This window comes from Aythya fuligula, chromosome 18 (genome assembly GCF_009819795.1).
Source record: "Aythya fuligula isolate bAytFul2 chromosome 18, bAytFul2.pri, whole genome shotgun sequence".
Classification (NCBI taxonomy): domain Eukaryota; kingdom Metazoa; phylum Chordata; class Aves; order Anseriformes; family Anatidae; genus Aythya; species Aythya fuligula.
The window spans coordinates 10,277,734-10,301,049 of record NC_045576.1 but is presented as its reverse complement, the minus strand read 5'-3'; the positions used below and the strand labels follow the sequence as shown (position 1 = coordinate 10,301,049).

General features: G+C 45.5%; 1 protein-coding gene across 1 annotated transcript; it reads left to right on the top strand.

Annotated features, from left to right (window-relative positions):
- Positions 1–1,293: 1,293 nt before the first annotated feature.
- On the top strand, positions 1,294–22,861 carry LOC116496551 (ATP-binding cassette sub-family A member 10-like). The gene is made up of 39 exons (XM_032199731.1): positions 1,294–1,488; positions 3,375–3,487; positions 3,914–4,124; positions 4,484–4,642; positions 4,802–4,902; positions 5,800–6,026; positions 6,347–6,485; positions 6,856–7,041; positions 7,161–7,308; positions 7,847–8,018; positions 8,612–8,670; positions 9,093–9,203; positions 9,300–9,475; positions 9,824–9,943; positions 10,327–10,465; positions 10,699–10,789; positions 11,069–11,208; positions 11,800–11,919; positions 12,066–12,261; positions 12,876–13,042; positions 13,649–13,776; positions 13,923–14,060; positions 14,349–14,462; positions 14,659–14,829; positions 15,290–15,400; positions 16,049–16,177; positions 16,994–17,062; positions 17,460–17,551; positions 17,974–18,094; positions 18,438–18,555; positions 19,034–19,125; positions 19,510–19,676; positions 20,295–20,370; positions 20,627–20,721; positions 21,146–21,265; positions 21,468–21,608; positions 21,902–21,981; positions 22,062–22,117; positions 22,273–22,861. The coding sequence occupies exons 2-39, from the start codon at positions 3,386–3,388 to the stop codon at positions 22,369–22,371; spliced, it is 4,881 nt and encodes a 1,626-aa protein (XP_032055622.1). The 5' UTR covers positions 1,294–1,488; positions 3,375–3,385; the 3' UTR covers positions 22,372–22,861.
- Positions 22,862–23,316: the final 455 nt, after the last annotated feature.

Here is a 23,316-nt window from a genome sequence, read left to right as displayed (position 1 = left end):
TCCACACACTCAGACTGACTCTCCTGATGTGCTGAGGGATAACCTTGCCAGGATGTTTCTGGTCAGCCTGGACATATACCCCCAGGGGCTGTGCAGGGGCTCATCTTTGGAGGAATTCATCTGCAAACTTGGAGAGGGCTCTTAAACCTCCATTCTTAAACCCGGATTCACCCACAGCACAAGGACACCAAAGATTAGGCTCACTCAAGCCCAAGCAGCATCCTCCTGGTTGGTGTTGTGAGGCGGAGAAGGGTGGTGCTTTCTATGAAGGTGCATGGGGCTGGGTTTTGACCCAAAAAGTGCATTCCAGCCACCTCAACCCATCTCTGGTCCACACCACTGGGGACATGGAGAGAGGAAAGAGGAAAGGATGTCAGGGCCTGGCTGTTTCTGCATGCTTCTGGTGCTTGGGCTGAATTGGCTCTAAATAATAAATGAGAAAATAAGCATAACAGAAACTGCCCCTTCATTCAGACAGCCATGAGCAGGACCTGGCATATCCAACCCTCTGCTTAATTCCACCACCCCCATTCGCAAGGAAGGAGGAGGTGCGCACACCCAGCAGATGCGCTGGGATGCTCCGTGTCCTGCCTCACTCCACCTCTCAGTCTGCATGGATCTGGCTCTAAAGCATCCAAAAGGCACTTAAATGTCAGAGGGTTTTGCAGGGCAGAGAGAGGGTAGCAGCTCCAACCCCTCCTCATGTCCAGCCTCTCCTTCTCACCCCGCTTCTCCAAGGGTCCCCCAGGGCTCCATGGCCACATCCCCAGCCCGGGCACAAAATCAAAACCGTGCCCTTTAGAAGCAGGCTGTCAGTCAAAAAAAAAAAAAAAAAAAAAAAAAAAAAAAAAAAAAAAAATTTTATTTTGATGTTGGAGAGAGGCTTTGTAGTCCGAAGGGCTGTTCCCATCCAGGTGGCAGCACTTCACTGCTCTTCCCACAGCAGGGCTCGTGGCGCTGAGTTTGCAAACAAAACCGGTGTCAGCAGAGATAAGCAACAGGCAGCGGTCGCTCCTCCACCTCCAGCAGTGTGCCGAAACACTGCTGCTGACTTCAGTCTCCATTGCTGCGCTGAAAGGCGTAAGAGTTTGCCAGATGAAGGATTTTTCTATGGCTTATTGTTGGGCTTATTTTTCCTCTCTTGGCCAGGGCTCAAGAATTTCCTGAGTAACTTTTTTTTTCAGAGAATCGGCTTCGGCGACTCCGCAACAATATGCTCAGTTTGCTTTTTATAACATAAATAAATCTGAAAATCTGCCAAGGAGGAAGGCGGGGGGGGGGGGGGGAAAGCTGAGGAGAAGCGCGGGTCCGTGTGAGGAATGCCTTTTGGCAGAAATGCCCGAATGAAGAAACGAGTGCGTGAGCAGAGGAGCTCCGAGCACCACTGCAGCAACTGGCCAGCGTCTCCCAGGGAGCCTCAGCATCCCTGCGTCCACGGGCACGTTGCAACGAGCCATCTTTGGATTCCTTTCAGACTTTCCCACTAAGGTAAGGCTTAACCATTCTTAAAACAAACAAAAATCAGTATTTAAGAGAGATGGAAACATTCAGTAATTAGGAACAGCATAAATAATGCTGCAAGAGACATGAATGCATAGGTGGGTCCCTGGGTGTCTTTCTAACAGGCTGAGTTAAGCTTGTGCTTAAGCTTGTTGTCACTTTTAAATGTGACAGAGACTTTTCAGCCCTGCTTTGGTATGGGATAACACTGAAATGGAGCTTGGTTTGCAGCAGAGGTGTATTTCTGGCAGTTCTTGGTGCTGGGAGGATATGGTGCACTTCAGCTGAGTTCAGTACTTTTGGTCCTCCAGCACACAGAGGAGCAGATTTCTGTCCTACATGCAGAGTAAGCTAAAGATGGAACCTAAAAAAAAAAAATCTTCTGTCTGTCTTTCACTGCTAAAAATTCCCACTGGGACCGGCTGGGGTCAGGCAGAGGTGGGGGTGATGGGAGGGACACGTGGGACATCCGCAATGGGACCTGGTGGCCAGCTCTGTCCCACCCGGGATTTCCTGGGTGTGAAGCTTAAATCCAGCCATGTGTCAGCTTGTCCGAGTTCAGCTCAACTCCACAATTTTGGGGAAGTCTGGAAGTGGTTACCAAAGGCTGAATTCATATTTTTATATGCCTGGACAAGGGCATCTGTAAGAGAAGAACGCATTTGGAGCATGATGGCGAAACAGCAGATTCTTGTTACCGAGCCAACATGCTCATCCCTCTCCTCCCGACGTGTCCCACAGGGGAACACCACTTCTTGCAGCAGCTTGTGGAGTGCTTGGTGCCCACCACATTGCTCCAGCAGAGCCTGGCCATTCCTCGGGCACTTGTGCTGATGCTCTGGCTGCCAGTGAGGCCAGGAGCTCAGGATTAATGTTCATTCATGCCTTAGATAACCCTGCTGCTGTGGTCCAGACCCCGTTGAAAGCCAGGGCATCTCCAGGTGCTGCATGGGGTGCACACTTCTTGCATGGAGGAGAAAATAAAAATATGGCCCCAGTGTCCATGAAATCGTACAATGTCGGATATTCAAGTGGATGGCGTGGAGAGTAATAAGGGAGGGGAAAAATGTTAATATAAACACTTGAAGAAGATAAACAGTTTGTTTATATGAGCATAGTCCCTTTGCATCTGGTACTGTGTCCTTTCACTCATTAAAGTTACTCATGACTGTTTTCCTGATGGTTAACATAGACATACTTCATCCGCAGCGTTACTCCAGCTCGCTTTTTGCCTCCGTGCCAGCATTAGTCATTATCCAGGCAATGAATCCCTGTTTTCCTTTGACCACAGATCGTAAGGATGCTGCCAGCTCTTTGGGAGCAACCCACCAATGCACACTCGTGGCTGTTTGTTTCTCTCTCATTTCCCGTGAAAAACCCCGACAATGGCAGCTCTCTGAATGCACTTCCAAGAATTTGTTCTCTCGTAGCTCCCAGTTGCCTTCAATTGACTCCGGTTTCTGCATGAGCTCAGCTTGTACCATGGCCAGGCATTGCTCAACTTGGTGTTGAGCCTATAGCACATGAAAACTACATGCAAGTAGAGTTTGGCAATTTTACTTGACCATGTAGTTGTCATTCCTTGGATACTAAGGCCAACCAAGCCAATTATGTCATGCACTCTGATTTCAACTTCAGTTAACTCCTCCCAGCCCTCTTAAAGCATGGATGCATGGAAATTGGGTCAAAATTGGTGTCTTAATGCCGAGCTGCAAGGATGGGGAACGCACTGAGGGTGATGAGGGTCTGTGGCAGTGGGATCTGCAGAGCAGGGTGCCCTGGCACACACGCAGAGGTGGTGCAAATAAAAGCAGTTGCTGCAGTTCCAGCTTTGGTTGTATCCAAGAGTAATGTTTTATTATTATTTTTTTTAGTACACTCAAAGATGAGGAGACTTCAGAGAAATCTGAATGTGTTCCAGCAAACTAAAATTCTCTTGTGGAAGAATGTACTTATCAAATGGAGGATGAAAATGCAGAGCTTTCAGGTAGTTTTATTTCATTTAATAATGATAATGATAATGATAATGATAATGATAATGATAATAATAATAATAATAATAATAATAATAATAAAGTGACCACTGAAGATTGTCTAACCCCTGCATTCCCTTATACTTCAATTTCTTTTTGTGATGTTAACAGCTAAATTACGCTTCAGAAGCCTTTGCTGGTAATGAATGCCTTATGAGGCTATGCATTTTTAACTGATATCTGTATTTTTTGATGCATACAAGAGCACGAATGGGTTCCCTGGATGAGGTGATGTGCACAACCCAAAGACCTTGTTATTTAATTGATGTCTAAGAAACTGGTGTGACCGAGTGCCTCATGTTTGTATTTTGATCCTGCAGAGAAGATGCTCCTATCCTGCTATACTACTAAACTCCCTTCTCCATTCTCCCCTTACCTAGGAGTGGATGCTGTCTCTGCTCTTCCTGCCACTGATGTTCATTGTGGGCAACTTCATGCTGCACATCCCCTACCCTGAGGTGCCACACAGCTACCTCGGGCAGCTGGACGACCCTGCCTATGATGCTGCTGGCGTCACCATCGCCTTTACACCCATCACCCCAACCACAAGGCAGATAATGAATGCAGTGGCCTTGAAGTCTGTAATGACAGGTATAACTTTGTCTTTTAAATATTTAGCTTTGTCTTTGTTTAATCTGTTATGTTTTGTGTTACTTATTTTCAAGTATGTTTGGTCAGTAGAGAAAATTCATCCCAAATGCCCTATTCTCACAAATATTTCTTCACAAATATTCTTCAAAACTAATTCTGGTAATTTAAACTACTAGAAAGGTTGGTGTGTGTTTCTGCAATGTAAAGCTTTGCCTAAAATCTTTGCCACTTTGTAAAGTGAGCAGAACTGCAGAAGGGGAGCTGCAACCCTGACAAAATCGGGATCTATCCCCAAAGCCTGTGCTCCCATTTCCAGAACCGCAGAAACTCATTGCAGTGTTTCTTCCTACAAACCACAGGTATAAAGCTAGAGGCAATGGACAGTGAGAGAGCCCTGGAGGAAGCCTGGATTTCGAATAATGAAATTATAGGGGTTGTATTTAAAAACAACTTCTCCTATTACCTCCGGTTTCCTACTGGGAATGTGGCCATTCCAAATGACAACCTTGGATACATAGGTAGGTACCCAGCTGTTTTCTTGTGCTCTTTGATGCCTTTATTAAACTGTCATTTTTTTTAAGTTATTGGTTCCTGTAGAGCATCTGAATCTTCAATTTTCCTCTTCTATTAAATCAACAGTGGTGTATGAGTGATGCCCTTTTCCTTCCACCCTCCAGATACCTGTTACAATTTCTCAGTACGATACTGTGACAGCCCCAAGTATTGGTACAAAGGTTTCCTGTCCCTGCAGTCCAGCATCGATGCTGCTATCATAGAGGTAAATCAGATTTATGAACTGCAGTAGGTCTCCTTGTATTTTAAACTCTGTCTAGGAAAGACAAATTGTTCTGGGACAATAACAAGGGACAGGCTTGTCTGAAAACTCTCCAGAAAAAAAATAACATGAAATACTCAGCTGCTGGAGTGTTATTGACAGCGACAGTGGAAACTTGGATGGAATCAGCAGTTTCCTGCAGAAGAGGACTGCTTTCGATTTCATTACGAAGATTTGTACTAACTTCTGTTTATCTTCAAAATTGCAATCAGCCCTGAAGGCTGGGAACCAAACGTAACGCCACGATTTGGTCTAGAGATTTCCCAGATGTCAAGGAAAAGGCAATTCTTGCAGGAGAGCGGGGTAGTACGAACAGCTGCTGGATGATTTGTTTTCAAAGTACGCATGTCTGTCATTTCTCCTTCCCAAATCGTCCTTCAAAAATAGATCAGAAGAGGGGCCCTTGCACCTGGCTGTGCACCCCCAGCTGTCCAGGCTGCTCTCATCCCCAGGGTGAGAGTCAGGGCCCTGGGGGGTGTAAGGCACTGGTGTATCTAGATCCTCAGCACTGGGTGAGGGAAGGATTCTTCTCTCCGTAGACAAGGGAGAGAATCCAGCTGACGTGCAGACATGCAAGTGAGCAGCCCCTTGCTACTGGGATTTATTGCATTGCTTCCTGATGTTGTTTACAAAGCTGCATATAAAATAAAATAAAATAAAATAAAATAAAATAAAATAAAATAAAATAAAATAAAATAAAATAAAATAAAATAAAATAAAATAAAATAAAATAAAAATATAAAAAATCTAGGGCTGATGAATCAGGAGGTTCATTATACAGTTCCATCTCACTGTAGAAAATAAATTAAATGTTAAGATTTTGACCTTGAACTCCTTTAGGTGGTGGCAAATCATTCTGTCTGGGAAGAAATGAAGTCAATTGCCGGTGTCCGTATGAAGTCCCGGAGTGTCATCTACTCGATTACACTAGAGTACAGTTATTTCATGATTACTATAGTGATGTGTTTCTCTTCATTCATGTATTTCTTATCAATGAATGTCGTAAGGGAAAGGAAAAAGCTCAAAGTACTCATGAAGACAATGGGGCTGCAAGACATTGCATTTTGGTGAGTTCCATTGTAATTAAAATGCCTGTTTGCCAAAAAACAATATACTTTGGGCACTTGCACACTATGTTAATTAGTTAAATGGGTTTCTAAGTTTTCTCCAGTACTCTAAGAACAAGCCAGAAGGGTTGAGTATGGCAGCTGAGTATTGTTTTTCTTTGGGAATTTCCTAAGGTGGGCTATGCTGTCTGCTTTGCATAGGATACAAATGGGTTCACCCTAGAAAATAGTTAATGTTTTAATTTAAAATGGTCCTGGTGTGAAATTGTAACAACAGTTCCTCATTAAACAGCAAAGTAATGGCAGGCTTCCATCTCCAGGCTCTCCTGGAGCCTGCTCTACGCCGTTTACGTGCTGATCCTGTCCTGCCTGCTGACGGCCCTCGTGGTGCAGGAGGCTTTCTACGTCAGCAGCTTCCCCGCCGTCCTGCTGCTGTTTTTCCTTTATGGCCTCGCATGTGTAAGTCGGGTTTGAGAACCAAATTTCCCCACTGCATGGTTTATTAAGGTTTTGATGAGCCAAAACACTGCTCCAGAGCCACGCGCACCGTGGCCAGGACTGTAAATTTTACTTGGTCACGCTAAGAGAAATAAATGAGTGTTTTTTCTGGTTCAGTGCTGGGATCTGACTCGCAGCATGGAGGTCTGACAGGCTGGATGGATGTGGCCTAGAAAGACCTGATTTGAAACTCAGGTCTACCCACTGAGAAAGGATGTTAGCGTATTTTATTACAGACCCAACCCCCCTGAGATCTCTTTGCAAGTGGGAATGTCACTGGTTATGGATATTTCTCTCCTTCAGAGCCTGAAGGCAGCCTCTGTTCTTACAGATCCACATGGTTTTCATGCTCTGCTCCCTCTTACGGACATCCAAACTCGCTGGCTCCATGGGGTTCCTCATCACCTTTCTCTTCGGCTGCCTGAGCCTCGCAGTGCTGATAGAAAATCTTCCAGAGCCTTTGAAGTGGTTTCTGGGTCTCTTTTGTCCTTTTGCATTTAATGCTGGCATTGCCAAGGTATGGGGCATTATCTCTGCCAATGAACCATCCCAGCTACTTGCTGCCCTGGGCACCCTCAGAGCAATTTTGTGAAAAAATCCCAAATCACCTCTCTTCAATTTTGTCCTTTATTTCAGGTTTTCCATTTGGAAAAATATGGAATAGGTTTCTCTTTTTCTAACCTTATGGAGGAATCATACTTTTTATTTTCAACTTACATTATGCTGATCTTTGACTCAGTCCTGTACATGCTGTTAGCCATGTACTTCGACAAAGTTCTGCCGGGTAAGAGCAATTTATATTTATGACCATACTTTCCTCTTTTATAGTTTTGATTTATATGGATTGCATGTAATAGCTCCTCAAGGAGCTGATGGGCTGCTCCATTGTCTAAGTCAAACAAAATAGGATTTGGATTGAAAAAAAGGTATTACCCTGCTCAGGGACTTCTTTATGTCTACCATATTCTTGTAATTCCCAAATCAAAGATAACAGAGTATTTAGGGTTTTGTTTTCCTTTCTACTTATACTTGTACTGCTGTTGAGCTGTTTCTGAGAAAATAGTCTTACTATGTTTTGGACAATATTTTAATTCATTATATAAACATTGGAATTTATTAGAAATAGCTCTGAAGCCACCTTTCTTGTTCTGCTTAACCCAGCTCCTATGCACACTGATGAAAATCCCCAACCTTTTCTTAACAGGACAAAGCACCAATCTGGGGGCAGACAGGTATTTTTCAGAAACTCCAGCATGTTTGCAGTAGGATGACACTTTGAATGTGTATTTGGGTAACCAGGGATCATTTTCTGTGCTTCTCAGGGAAATATGGCATCCCACACCCAGCTTTTTTCTGCCTGAAGCCCTCGTACTGGATGCGGAGCAGGAGGGGCTGCCCTGGGGAGGGACCCCACAGTGCAAGGAGCCCTGAGGAGCCCCCAGGAGATGATGTGGAGCCGGTGCCTGCCGAGTTCATGGGGAAGGAGGCCATCAGGTCGAGAGAGGAGGCACTGCTAATCGTGCCCTTTGCTTGGTAGCTTGGGGCAATGCTCCCAGTACTCCACCACTCCTGTCATCAGCTCTGTTTCCATCCATCCAGGCAGTTTCTATGTCCATGAGGGCTTTGCAAACCTGTTTCACATAGAAAAATTAGGGTGAAAATGGTAAAGTAGGGTATAGTTAAATAGGTCATTCATGCTGGTCACTAGTGGTGAAATTCAGGTAAATTGCTGGGTTTGTTTTCGTTTTGTTTTGTTTGTTTTGTTTTGCAATACACTTGGTTAAACATCTATTATAGACAGCGAGGGGAACCCGGAGGGCAGCCTGTAGTAAAAAGCCACCCCTGGCAGTGGGCCTGACCTTGTCTTTTCAAGGTTTGGTGCTGTCAGTGCATGCCAGGTAGCAATGTCCACATCTGCAGATGGAGCATGCCCAACCCTGCCGGACCCTAATGTCACTTTGCCACGACCTCATGCTTCTCATGCCATTGCTGTCATTTCAAATCAAGACCCACAGAAATGAGAAGGGGCAACAGGGAACTGTGTTTATGGGAATCCTGAAATAATATCTGCCTTACCTTCCTTTTAGACTCAACAATATTAAAAAGGCATATAAAAAGAAAGACAAGAAAACAGAAGCCTTAAGAGGTAGGAAAGTTGTGATATTAATTCCTATTAAAGGTGAAGAAAAGAAGTTGTGCAAATATTTCAGATGGCCAAAGAAATAAAACAATATTTGGATTGCTTGAAAAATTATCTAAGATATAGATGCAACTGATTACAATTTTATTCCGTTTTTCTTGACTGATTTTCCATCCCCAGTAAGAGTAAAGAGAAGAAGAAAGCTTTTTTCAGTTGTCATGTTGCTTTCTCTTCTGTTAATTACAAATTAAAGGCAGAAGAATATGTTCTAGGTTTGCAGAACATTTCCTCAGTTTGCTTAATGCACTTCTGACTGAATATTGCTACTCAGTTCTTATATTCCTGGACTTGTCTTGCCTTTGACAATGAGTAGAGGCAAGTAAAACTTCTTTCTTTTTTTCCCAAACTTGGTGTTGCTTTTATTCTAGGTTTGTCTTTAAATATTTACGAGGGTCAGATCACTGCCTTACTCGGTCACAGTGGGGCTGGAAAGACAACGTTGTTAAATGTGCTCAGCGGACTGACTCTGCCTTCTGAAGGTAGGACTGCAAAGGGTAGGGTAGGATGGGGGGGCTTGATTTAGGACCTCTAAAGACCAATTCTTTCCCACCCCTTGTGCTTATTTGTATAAACAGGCTCTGCAACCATCTATGACTACAAGCTCTCTGAAATAGGAGACAGGGAAGAGATCAGAGAGATGATCGGCATTTGCCCACAGTTCAATGTACAGTTCGAAGTCCTGACGGTGAAAGAAAACCTGCGAACTTTTGCAGAGATCAAGGGCATCAAGTCCAGAGAGGTAGAGCGAGAGGTAAGGGGGTGTTCCCCTGAAGGGCATCACTGCCTGGCAAGGTCAGGCAAACCCCTCATTTCAACGAAGGTTTACTGGGCAGTGCAAAGCTCAGAGGGCTGGCTGTTTCCCCTGAAAATTGAAGCTGGTGTAGAGCTTCTGCCAGGCAGGCTTGGGGGCTCGGTGCAACCAAAACTACTCAACTCTTTGCCTTAAAGAGGGCAGGGGGCGTTCTTGGGGGGCAGGCAGGAGCCAGGCACTGGGAAGCACCCTTGGGAGCTGCTCCCAAGGCAGCCAGATCTCCTCTGTGGCTCCCAAAGGACAGAAGGGCAGCTGGTGCTGGGAGCGGACTTTCTTGTGCTTTTCTAGGTGCAAACCATTTTGGAGCTGCTGGACATCAGTAATGTTCAGGACACTCAAGCTGAGAAACTCAGCGGTGGGCAAAAAAGGAAGTTATCCATTGGGATAGCCATGCTTGGGAGCCCCCAGGTAAATTACCTATGGCTTTAAATTTTAGGTTTTTTGTTTGTTTGTTTGTTTTTGTTTTTGTTTTTTTTTTAATTAAAATTTAATTTTAAATTACCAGGTATATTGCCTATGGCTCTGTCATGTAGGGAACATTTGGGTCCATTTGATAATTTTAATGTGGTCATTGTTATGTTGGAACAATGGTAAATTCTTAATCTTAATTTTGCTGATCTAGTTTAAAGCAGAGAGCTGCCTGAGCTCTGCGCAGCTCTCAGAATGATTGCTCCTGCAAACCAAGTGGCCTGGCTCTGCTGGTGGCAGGACCTGGCCTCTCAGGGACCACCAAATCCACAAAGTGGGCAAGTGTTCCTGCAGTGAAGTGTCTGAGTGCATCCCTCGTGCAGGTGCTGCTGCTGGATGAGCCGACGGCTGGGCTGGATCCTCTTTCCCGGCACCAGGTGTGGAGCCTGCTGAAGGAGCAGAGAGCCGGGCGGGTGATCCTGTTCAGCACCCAGTTCATGGACGAGGCCGACATCCTCGCCGGTGAGCACAGCCTCTGCAGGGATGCAGAACATCCCTGGCACAGGAATGCCTTCCCCAGGCCAACCTGCTTGGGATGAAAACCTGGGTCAAAGGGATCTGCCCCCTGAAAAGCAAAGAACAAAAAAAAAAAAAAAAAGAAAGAAAAATAATAATAATAATAATAATATGTGTATATATATATACACAAAACATGACTATACATTTTAAATTCCTTTGACATTTTGTTTCTTTAGACCGCAAGGCTTTTATCTCGCATGGGAGGCTGAAGTGTGTTGGCTCTTCCCTGTTCTTGAAGAAAAAATGGGGGATCGGCTATCATTTAAGGTATCTGCTTCAGCCCTATACTGGTGTCTGGGAATATGCATGTACAGGAATCTGCCAGAAGGACTGTAAGAAGGAAACCGTCAAAGCAGCAAAATGAGCTGAATTCATATTCAGTTAAATTAACTGAAGCAGTACTATGCTCGAGAGAATTAATGAAGTTTGCTGGAATTTTTATTTTATCCATCCTAGCAAATACAGTGCTTTTTCATTTTTGTTTTGTTTTTATAAAAATTAACCATCTGTCTTGTGTTTTGTTTTGCTTTTTTTTCATCTGAACAGGATCCATGTCAGTGAGTCCTGTAACGTAGAGAGCGTGACATCTCTGGTTAGGCAGCACATCCCCAACGTCATATTCTCGGGACACGGCCAATATGAGCTGAGATATAAACTGCCATTAGAAAACGTGAATAAATTCCCAGGTAATGTACATGACAATAATTGAGAATTGTCCATAGTGGGATAAAAATAATCAGAAATGTATGTGAGGAAAGAGAAATGAAGACTCTCAGAAGACTCAGCACGGGTCACATGAGGACTTCAGAACAGTTGTATTTTTTTTTCTCCCTACAATTTGGGCATCCATACAGTTCAGATCAAATAGTGTGATGAATGCTCTTCTTCTGCTTGTAATGAAACATGTGACAGGCAAACTGGGCCACAAGTGTTACTGCGGGTTATTTTTTCTTGATGGTAAAAGAAATAACAGTGATAAGAGGAAACTCCACATAACTGGTACCACTCCGTACCTGCAGCAGCAGCAGGCAGATGCTCACTCACCCACGTGTGCCACGCTCAGTCTGGCAGCCCCATGGCCCTGCTGCTGCCCCAGAGGCATAGTCTGAAACATGATTTATGTGTATGGCAGCTTTGGGTTCCCTCCAAATGCTTTGCATCCTGGCAGTTAACGTTTTACCCCTTTCCCTGCTGACTTCGGCTGCACCAAGGTCTGGTCCCTTGAGACGTGCTCGTGCAGGAAACCTGAAGGCACTGACAGTCTCTGTGTCACACAGATCTGTTCCGTGGCCTCGACAGCTGCTCCGACCAGGGAATTATCAATTATGGAGTTAGCATGACAACCCTGGAGGATGTTTTCCTGAGGCTGGAAGAAGAAGCCACATTGGGACAAGAAGGTACAAGTGTGACCGCAAACACACAACCCCCAGCCAAAGAGCCCGGCTGCTTTACAACCCCAGCAGCCGATCACCAGGGGGCTCGTACTTTTCCCCACATTGTAATGTAAAAGCTGGTTTCAGACATGACCGCGTGTGCTCCACAGATGAGCATGTCCCTGGGGAGGAGTGGGCAGAAGCAGGACAGCGGTGCCCTGAGGAGATGGAGCCGGGCTCCCTGCTGCTCTCGGGCACCGGCAAGGCGATGGTGAGCGGTGCGGCGCTCTGGAGGCAGCAGGTCTCTGCCATGGCCTGGGTGCACTTCCTAAAGCTCAAGGGTTCAGTGAAAAACCTCCGGTCCATGTAAGTACCAAAGGGATGCTCTCAAGCAGAGCTGGAGCTCAAAGCGGTCACAGCAGGGGGGATGATTTTCACACTCGTGTTCTGATGAGCATCTGGAGTAATTGATGTCATGTCTTGGCTATGGATGGTTTTGGCAATCTGCACTTAGAGATGAGGAAAGCTGTTTCCTTTCCAGTGCCAGTAATATAAAACCTGCCTCAAACACACACGTGCCTCTCCCATCTCTCTCTTTCCCTCTCTCTTTAAAGTTTTAATACTTGGTATCCTTTGTGCAGCTTCTTTCCTACACTGAGTGATTTATGCAAGGGAAACCAATTTTCTCTCTGAATAAAATGATAATTTAGGAACAGTTTTATTTCAGGTAGGGAAGAGAATTTTAAAATAAACTAATGTGTACAAACAGCAAGGAAAATATTGCTTTCAGACTTCCTTTTTAATTTTATATTTTTTTAAAACTTCTCGCATGTTGTCAGTGCCTGAGCTCATTTGGCCCCATCACTCTTCAGTCTGGCACACGAGAAGGAAGATGCGGGGGTAGCATATCCTTCCCAATACACACACAGTCTGCAAAATACCCACTTTCCGAGTATTTATTCACTTCTCTCTTAATGTAGTTTGCTGCTCTATGTGGTTTTTCTGCTTCCTCTGGTTTTGCAACTGGCCCTGGTTGCTGCCTGGCAGAGCATGAGCGCCTGGGAGCTCTCCTCGGCGCGGTACTTCATGCCCCTGGGGAAGAGGGCTCCAGCGGAGACCACCAGCCTGCTGGTCCACAACAGCACGGGTGAGGAGAAGGGGCAGGGAGGCTCCTTGTCATCCTGTCCTGTTCGGGGCTGTTCTCTCCCATTAAGGAAAAGAAGGGAAAGGGACGATGGTTGTAGGATGAAGGGGGTGTAAAGAGTGGTGAAAGTTTTGGTGAGAGAAGAGCAGGGTAATCACCATTTTAGAGGGTTGTGAATGAAGTCTACTTTTGCTTCAGCAGCTGATGAGGTCCTGATGCAGACATGAAAAGGGATATCCCAGCAGATGGGATTAGAAGGGAGGCTGTTCTTTCCCTGCCCCAAATTCTGCTTTTTCAGAGTGTGCGTCTTACTGGGCACCACGCTCCAGCAAGGGCACACTAATCCTTGATCAGCCTGCTTCCAGAGTTTTACCTTTGACATTCCTCTTAGTGGATGTTATTTAAAAAAAAAAAAAAAAAAAAGGGCAAAAATTCAGTCAGTGAGTGTGTAATCCATTAACTTCACAAAAACGACGTGCTGTCTGGCTTCCCTGGTCATTAGATTTTGTCTGCTTTTTTGTTTGGTGGTCATGGATTCAAAAAAGAAACCATCAAAGCCTCTTTTGTTGCTCAGTATTATGATTCCTCTGCTTTTGGCTTTCACACCAGGCTCAGGCATTGAAGACTTTATCCACACTCTCGAGAGCCAAGATCTCACAGTGGAAATCACAAGCCAGGAAAATATCACAGAAGAGCTGAAACACAATGGGGCTATAAAAGTGTCTCGTGAAGGCCAGGTGAGGATTTTTCCTCTTGCCCTACCATTTCTTCCTAACAATTTAAGAATTAAGCAATTGACACACAAGGCATAAGCAGAATTAGCTATTTCAGGCTTGGATTCTCTTGGCCAAGAGTTTTCACCTTTGTTTCTTGCTCTTTGAAGAGCTACAGGTTCACCATCTTGTGCCACATGGAGGCCGTCAACTGCTTCCCAGTGCTCGTGAACATCATCAGCAACGCTCTGCTGAGAGCTCTCAACTCCACCACGCACATTCGGATCTGGAGTCACCCTTTTTTCTCTGTAAGTGTCAGGGTCTGATAGCTGGGTGTCAAAGAACAGTTCTTAAAAAAGGCTTCAGGTCTCAGCGAGCCATCAGATTGCAGCAGGGAGGCACGTGGAGCCTCTCCTCTCCAGTGAAAGCACTTTGCCGTGGTTGTGAGGAAAACCTTCCTCCTGCCAAAATTTGGCTAAAGGCCCGCCTTGTTCTCATTGTCTTGTACTCCTCGAGAAATGCAGCGAAATGAACTGTGGCATCCAGCCACTGCGCTGCACATGTTCTCTACAAACCTTTTGTTCTTCTCTTTTCAGATAGATAATCCACGATTCTGGGATTACTTTGTTTCTTTCTACCTCATTTACATGCTGTTGCTGTTCCCTGGTTTTCCTCCTCACTTTGCGATGGGCTACTTGCAGGATTATAAGGTAAATTCACTGAAATGGAGCAGGTTGGGGTTCATAACTGTATTGCCATGAAGATGTTTGAATACGATGGGCATCTCAAGGGATTTTTTCACTATGTGGCCATGAGCCAGCACAGAATGCTAGAAGATGATAAATAAGTAAATAAATTTGGCATTTAACCAGCCAAATGGCAGCTGGCCAACATGTGCCTTCCCAGACAGGAGCTCGTGCCCAGCTGCGGGTCTCGGGGCTCTTCCCCTCGGCGTACTGGTGCGGCCAGGCGCTGGTGGACATCCCTCTCTGCTGGCTCCTTCTCTTCTCCATGTTCGGCCTTCAGTTCGCCATGAGCAACAAGATTTCCGGGAGCATCGGCAACATCTTCTTGCTGGTACGTCCTCTCCTGGTGGTTGTTGGTTCATTAGTGCGGGATTTGGGTAAAGATTTGAGCAAGAGTAAGGGTAGCTGAGACAGCAGCCACGTCTAGGGAGGCAGCTTTTTTCAGGAAATCTCCATAAAACAATGCAGGACCATGGCAGGATTTAGCAGTTCATTTTCAGCAGGCAGGACTAAAATGCATGAGTGTAGCCAATGCTGGCACACCTACAGGTTCCCAAACCCTTACTGCCCTTCTCCTCATTTCACCTCCTATGAGGATTTCCCCAGCTGGAAATGAAAGGCAATAAATCTTGTCTTAATATGTTCCTTCACACTCAGCAGTCATTTTGTGGTAATTTCTGAATGCCCTGATCTTAATTTATGACTATGTAAACCGAACCACACTGCTGCATACAGGTTTCTGGTTGTTGACACAGTTCCATTTTCTCTAATAAAAGCACTTTTCTCTGCAGGTCATGGGTGCTTTGGGCTACGGAGTTTCCATTGTTCTCTTCATCTATTTAATCTCCTTCATCTTTCGCAAAGGATGGAACTGTGATTTTTGGTCTTTTATCCTGATCGTGGTAAGCATATGGCTAGATAATGTGATGTAGGGTTTACAGAAAAGTATTCTGAGCTCTTAAAGATGAACTAGAGATCAAAATATCAAGTATAGGTCCAAGACATAGGTAAGGACATATGTTTTATAGTAGGCAGTTCTATGTACATTAGCATCACTCTGTTCTGCTCAGTGACAGTCCCTCCCATTTCCCCCAGCCCTTTGCTCTCACATTTCTGGAAATAAGGATTCATTTCACATTTTGGACAATTGCAAATCTTGCTCAAAGGTCTTGCTCAAGGTAAAGTTTCAAAAGCAAACTAATAGGGAGCTTGTATTCCATTCCCTTATTCTGGGCAGCTCAGGTGGGTATTTGGCATGGACTGGGATGGGAACAGGATGGGATGCCATACTGTTTTATTCTGCCCAAAGCAGCCCTGTTTCTGGACTTTCCCCAGCTGGCCCAAGCCAGCAGCCTTCCCTTAGGCAGAGACAGCTGAGTGCCTTCTGCATCCTTACCCTTCTGCATCCTTACCCTTTTTTCTCTGTATGTTTCTTGTCCATTTTGAGAAATTCAACAGGGAACTGAAAATGTACATCTATGCAATTTTGATGACCAGTGAGGAGTGTATCCCTTTGTATCAGCTGAGTAACTCTCTTGTTTTGTTTTTAGGTATGCCTCGTGTCTTTTATCATCAGCCGAGTCATGGATTACACACTTGATATGAGTGTCTCCCTCTACCTCATGTCTCTCTTGATTCCCCTGTACCCACTGCTGGGCGTTACGATCAACAGCGAGCAGGTAGGCAGGGGCACTGGGTGGTGAGAGACCCACAGCTCTATACGAATGCTGCACAACAAAAGCTTTTGTTCTGGCAAGCAAAGTCTGGTGCTGATCGCATGCTGCGTCCTGGGAAGACTCATTAGTTTCTTCGTGTGGGTAGGATTTTCCAAACCATCAGAGCGCATTGTTGGATAACCATGTCAGATCAGATGTAATTTATCCAGCTGCTCGTTACTGCTAGGGGCTACTTCTCATGCAGTTGAGCCATGCCTGTAGATTAGGTAAGCAATCTTAATTCTTTCCATGCAAAGTCAAATAACTTGGCCTAAGCAACCGTAAGAGAAAATTTGAGGTTATACATCTGAATTTGCATGGAAAGCATGTGAGCGTTATGAAAACCCACGAGGCACTTTACTTCTTCTCAGCTAGGGGTGATCGTGGAAAGGCAGCTCAGAATTCAACAAAACCCTCCAACTATGTGCAAGACTTTTTATGTGTTATAAGTGACTCAGGAGTGAAGTTCAAACAGAAGAGAGTCCTGCTTTGTCCTGTCCCCCTCTGTTGGGCCCCCAAGGAGGAGGAGACCAGATGTTTTCCTCTAATAGACCATTATCCCCCCCAAAAAAGTCTGATGCACCTCCTGAGTGCTGGGCCATTTTCTGGAACTGGGGTGCCCAAGTCCAAGGGTCTGTATGGTGAACATTTCGGGTAAATCAGAAACTTTTATATGTTGTTGTTGTATTTTCTGTTTGTATTTAAGCCTTCCAACACTAGCCAGCTTTATATTAAAAAACTGCAGGTCTTCACTACATATATATATTTTTATTCTTGCAGATTTTTGTAGAGGACGCTGACTTAATTGCTGCTAGTCCCAGGAACCATGTGCTAATAGCCGTCTTTGCAGTAAGAAAACATTTAAGATTAATTTGATTTAGGAATGTGTGTCTCCCAAACCCTGTCCTCAGCTAAGAGGAAGCTCATTTCATGTAGAAGGTGGATGTCGGGGGGTCTGGATGACAGATTGCCCACCTGTGCAAAAATAGCTTTGCTCCTTTGAAACAGGTAAGGGAAAATGAAATGAGCCTAGCTCGCTTAATGCTTCTGCCATTGATGTTTCGTGCATTGATAAATGATAGCAGAGTTCACCGCCTTCAGGATTACCCCGAGTTAGATGGTAATGGGCTTTTCCACACACTGGGTTTCCCCCTCACCTCTTTTATAACACTGCCTCCATCTTTTCAGCTTCAGCCACAGTAGAAAGGAAGGCAAGGCTGTTAATGTGCCAACCTCTATTTTTCAGCCTTATATCCATTCTGTGGGTTTCATTTTTCTTCTTCGGTATTTGGAGATAAAATATGGAAGAACAGTTCTGAGAAAGGACCCGGTATTTAGGTTTGTATAAACACACATGCACCCCAGGCACATGCGAGATCTAATCTCTTGGCACACTGCTTTTCCTTGAAGACATTTAGATCAAATGTCAGGATTTTCATGTCCCTATTTCTGTTTTCTTTATTTTTACTACTGGTGGTTTTTTTATAACTAAAATCCCTTCTTAAATCCTGCAATGTTATGATAGCATAAAACAGCCCTCAAGCTTTTTAGTGCCTCCACATGGTGCTGCCTGTGCTGTGAGGAGGTACTAGCCTGCTTCTCCATACAACGCAGAAAGCCCTGCAGAAAATAATGATAAAAAAGAAAAAAAAAAAAAAAAAAAAAAAGAAATGTTGAACCAGTCTTGGCCTATCCAAAATGTGTTGGTGGAAAACAAGGGTAAAGACTAAACTGCTAAGATGAACCTGTTGGGTTTGTAGAATTTCCCCGAGAAATGAGAGCAGCCACCAGCATCCTGAGGAGCAAGAAGAAGAGGATGAAGATGTTAAAGCTGAAAGAGCAGCAGTGAGAAATGCCATCATAGCTCCGAGTCAGGAGGAGGTAAGACTGAGTGTGGTCCTTCCCTCTTTATTTGATATCAGTAATAGGACTTCTGGTTAAAATAAATAAATAAATAACAAGATTAATAAGGGCAAGTCAATGCTCTGGCTGTATTACTCCTCACTGGGAAAATCCAGCCCTCAAAGGGACTGGATGGGTCCCATCAGGATAGGGAAAAAAGCTTTTAAGAGCACTCCTCAGACTCTCAGAGAACTACAAATCAAATTCAAAGATCTTTATAAGTTGTTTTGCTTTTTTTTTTTTTTTAATGGAAAAGTATTACTGAAGTATTAATGCTCCCCAAGATAATAGACTAATCTTTCTTCCTCCTGCTTGCTTTCAGAAATCAGTTATTATTGTCAGCAATCTGTGCAAGGAATATAAAACAAAGAAAGCGGGTTCTGTTTTTAAGAAGAAGAAGAAAATGGCCACCAAAAATATCTCCTTTTGTGTTAATAAAGGTGAGAAGTGGAACTGTTTTACTCACCCTGTTTTGGATGCTGCTCATACCCAAAGAGATAATCCTCTGAAGAGTCTCAGTCATCTGAGCCACGACATAAAGGCAGAATCTGTTTGCTCCATGGTTAAGGCATATCTGTGCTATGGCCGATGTGGTAATGAATAAGATGGATGCATCCAATTAATCTCTGATCCAATTAGACCTCTGATTTAAAATGCCATAACCCCCTCTGCAGCAGTCACTGCAATTCCTAGGTGACCTCAGAGCAGTGTTCAGACTCACATTGGCTATAGAGTTGAAATGTAATTTATGGACTCTCAGAGTATATATTTATACAGGTGTTTAATTTTATTTGATCTTTGCTATTAATACATTCTCTTTTAAGCTTTTTTTTTTTTTTCTTTTCTTTTAATAGGACTCTGCCTGATATATTTGTTAAATGGTGATTATCACTAATAAGTGTTTTGTACTGATTTCAGGGGAAGTATTGGGACTTTTGGGGCCAAACGGAGCTGGAAAAAGCACAGCTATCAAGATGATTGCTGGAGAGACGACACCAACTGCTGGGCAGGTAGGAGGCACCTGGAGTCTGGAGAGAAGGGATAAATGTCCACAAAAAGTGCATATGCAAAGCTTGCACCTAGCTATTGAATGATTTTCTTCAAAGCAGTATGAGGGACCAAGGTTTTAAGCAAATCATTTGTGCCATTAAATTAAATGGTGTATTAATAAAAATTATCGTGAATCACTTTTAGCTTTACCAATCACTTGCATCTCCCTGGATTCACCGTGACTATATTTAGGAGCCATGTAGCCAAGGGCTGCAAAATCAGCCCTTTGCTTCTTGGGTTTCCCTCCCCGTTGAATCCTGCTGAAACCCCCTGGCCTTCCTCTGAGCCCTATGCCTGGGTCTGGGCAAGGTTGGGAGAGGTGAAACATCGGCGTGGTTGTACAGGTGCTGCTGTGGAGGCGAGAAGGAGCGACATGCTGCCTTCAGGACCACCTGGGGCACTGCCCACAGGACGACCCGCTCTGGCCGGACCTCACCGTGCACCAGCACCTCCAGGTCTACGCGGCCGTGAAAGGAGTGCGCAAGGAGGATATGGCTGCTGCTGTCAACCGGTACGGGGCAGGGTGGTGCCAGGTCTTGGACAAGGTTTTATTCCTCTTCCTAAGGCACAGGGAGGAGACCAGAAGGTCAAAGTCCTCTGTGAGCCAGGGGGCACCTTGGAAGGAACTCGGGAAATGAATCTGCAAAAGCGATTTTGTGCTGAATGCTGCGATTAAGTGAGTGGGCTGAGAAAATCTCCAATTTACCTAAGTGTGTTTGGTGGGGATAGATTTACCACTGACGTCCCTTTTAAGTACGTTATCTACAGGAAGCATTTCTAAAATCTCGGGTTTTATTGTTTGGCACTACAAGAAGGGTGCTTAAGTGCTGCCTGCTGAGCTGACACCGGCAAGGTGGAGTGGATTTATAATGCTGTTGACACGAGTGATTGTTCTTAGAAAAAAGTTTGTGGCCTATTCAGTGCACTCTGCTTCAAATATTCATTCACATTTTTACAACACAATAAATGTTTAATGAAAACAAACAGGAGCCAAGAACCAGGGGAAGAAAGTTCTGTTTTCTTATTGTTTTGGAGACCTCTGATTAGAGTATTCAATTGGGAATAACAAAAACGTTGGTTTTGATGTGTGTGTTTTTTTTTTTTTTCCCTTTGTTCCCTTCCCCCACAGAATAGTGAATGCTCTGGAGCTTCAGGACTACTTAAAAAAATCAGCGAGAAAATTATCTGCTGGGATAACCAGAAAGGTGCTTTTTTTGTTCCTATGCTGAGCGTTGCAAAATGCCCTCTGTGAGCACTGGGACCTGTGTGTGCTCCCAGCCCCCGGGAGAGCATCGCATTGCACCCCACGGTGGGCTGAGCTCACCCAGCATCTTCTAAGTTTGTGTCTCCTAAAACCAGAGGCTCAGTTCCCATAAGCAATGTGATGCTGCCCACAGCCCTTTGCAGACAGGGTGCTGGGGGCTGCAGCAGACCTGACCCCAGCCCCTTTCCCTTCTGCAGCTCTGCTTCGCCATGTGCATGCTGGGCAACCCCGCGGTGCTGCTCCTGGATGAGCCATCGACCGGCATGGACCCCAAGGGGCAGCGCTGTGTCTGGTGAGTAGGACCCGGGCACCGAGCAGTAAATGTGTAGGGTTAGGTAAAGGGCATTTTACCTCATCTGCGGTTAGTGCTGCTCACGTTGGGCCAGTGGTTTTATCAGAATCGCTGTTTTCCTGGATCTCCCCAACTAATGCATGAGCAAGAAAAGAGAAGCCCTTTTTCTTTTGAATCTATCATTGTTGTAGATTTTACGATGGTTGTATATGGATTTAAGAGTCCATAATTGGACTTGAGTCAAAAATAAGAAAAATTCTCATTATTTCCAAGTGTCACCAGTCTAAAGTTTTTATATCCTTTTATGTTAGTTTTAGGGGTAGGCGTATTTGGAGGGGCAAAAAGGTTTAAGAAAACATGTCTGGCATTTCTAGGGAGTGTTGGCTTTTCTTTTTTTTTTTCTTTTTTTTTCCTGTGTCCTCAGGAAAATGATCCGTGCCGCCCTGAAAACCAAGGAGACGGGGGCCATTCTGACCACGCACTACATGGAGGAGGCGGAGGCGGTGTGCGACCGCGTGGCCATCCTGGTGGCCGGGCAGCTACGGTGGGCAGCAATGTGGCTGGGACAGGAAACATTTCTTAGCCCCCCCTGGGTCCAATTGGGTCTTTCTCTCCATCCTCGGCCTCCTGAGCCCCCCACCATGGGCGTTATGAAGTGCTCCCCATTGCAGGATGATTTGGGAAGGGGCAGACGGCTGGGGATCAGTGGTTTCACACAGACTTCATGCTTCACCCCTCTCCTGCAGGTGCATTGGCTCCATTCAGTACCTGAAGAGCAAGTTTGGCAAAGGCTACCTGCTGGAAATTAAAGTCAAGGACCCAGAGAGCACAGATCTCCTCCACACTGAGGTTTTGAGGATTTTCCCAAGTGCAGCCCGTCAGGAGCGGTGAGTATAAATACAGGATGAACAGAGGCTCCAGGATTACCTCTTCCCCAAAAGTGTGCCCAGTGCAGTGGGCAAATGCAGGATTCAGGTGAAGAGAGGCAGAGGGGTCAGAGTCCCTCTGTAGGGATCTGGTCCCATAATGTCACCAAGTCCAGCCCTGCTGCCATCCCCACAATAAAACACCTACAGGTCCAGCTCCTAGTGTGACATGAAAAAAGGCATTTTTCATGGTAAAAAAACAGTATTGACAATGGTCAATACAGAGCAGGAATCACCTCTTCTTTTCCTCCCAGGTTCCCCTCTTTGCTCGTCTACAAGGTCCCAATGGAAGATGCGCTGCCCCTGTCCCAGTCTTTCGCCAAGCTAGAGGAAGGTAAGAGCAAGGGAAGATGGCTTTTTGAAAAGGTGGAGCACCGACTGGTAATTTTCAGCTCTATTTCCATTTCTCCACAGCCAAGCAGAACTTCAGCCTCGAGGAGTACAGCTTCTCTTTGAACACTTTGGCTCAGGTAGGTGACAGACGTGCTGCAAAGGCGTGAGCAGGAACAGAAGCCAGGTCTGGGCAGGAGGCAAGAAACTGCAGGAGCTGCACCGCCTGCAAAGGTGCATCAGAGGGTTAGGGAGGGTCTGAGAAGTGATCCGAACTTCATGTTGCCCATTTCAGGTGTTTTTGGAACTCTCCCGAGAGCAAGAGAAGGATAATTTCGATCTGGCTTTGGATGGGGCTTTCGAATGGAAACAGCTGCAGCAGGAGGACAGTTAGAGACCCACGATGCTCATTTACACATTACTCCGTATTAACCTAAGTGGTGTGATATTGCACGTATTTACTGTCATTATCGGTGTACCAGGAGGAGGAGGAGGAGCTCTGCCAAGGGCATTTCTTACAGCATTTCACCTGGACTCTGGGGGTGTCTGCACCGAGCCCTGCCCCAGGCTGAGTTTCTGAGGGCTGGTTGATAAAATGCTGCCCGCTGCGAGAGCTCTTGTCGAAGGGAGCAGCTCAGAGCAGAGGCTGAGGGAGCAGAGGGACCAGAAGGGTGTGAGAAGGGTCCTGGCTCATCTCTAGGGACCAAGGTTTTGCTTTGCTCGGTGGGTCTGGGTGCAGCAGGGAATCTGGACACACTGCCAATCTCCTGGGCTCATCTCCTGCCAACATGTGGGACTGTGCCTGAGACACGTTTAAATACATCTTATTAAAATTTACACTGTATTTTTATATCCTTCCAATAAATGTCTCCATAGAAACCGCAGCAACACCCTCATATGTCATTACTGCTGCGGACCCCCAGCAGTAGCTCAGCACGTTCATTCTCCTCCCCCTGGGGATGGAGGTGGCTGCAGTGGGGCTGAGGGGCTTTGGCAGGGCAGGGGATGAAGAAGCTGCGTGCTGCAGGAGCTGCTGGTGAGCCTGGGCAGGCCTCAGGGCTGCCAGAATTTGGGGTCAGCTCACAGCGTTGGAGCTGCATTTTCTGAATTCATGGAAACGACCTCCAGCCACAAAGTCCCGGATCAGCAAACAGATGGCCAGTAAGAGAGCAACAGGGAAATATCTGCTCCATCTGCCCTGGTGCCCACGAGGCACCATCCCACACCCAGCCAGCGGCCAGATCCCCCCAAAAGGCTGTCACCACTTGGGCAGGGGTCCTGAGCCTGCAAGCAGCCACTCCCCGGGGCACGGCTCGCCTTGGCTGTTTTGCAGTCGAGG

Excerpts from the sequence above, each read along its gene's own strand:
- LOC116496551 (XM_032199731.1), top strand. The coding sequence starts at position 3,386 with ATGAGGAGACTTCAGAGAAATCTGAATGTGTTCCAGCAAACTAAAATT. Across the intron at positions 11,209-11,799 it reads AAACGTGAATAAATTCCCAG|ATCTGTTCCGTGGCCTCGAC; the intron begins GTAATGTACATG and ends TGTGTCACACAG. Across the intron at positions 21,982-22,061 it reads TTTCGCCAAGCTAGAGGAAG|CCAAGCAGAACTTCAGCCTC; the intron begins GTAAGAGCAAGG and ends ATTTCTCCACAG.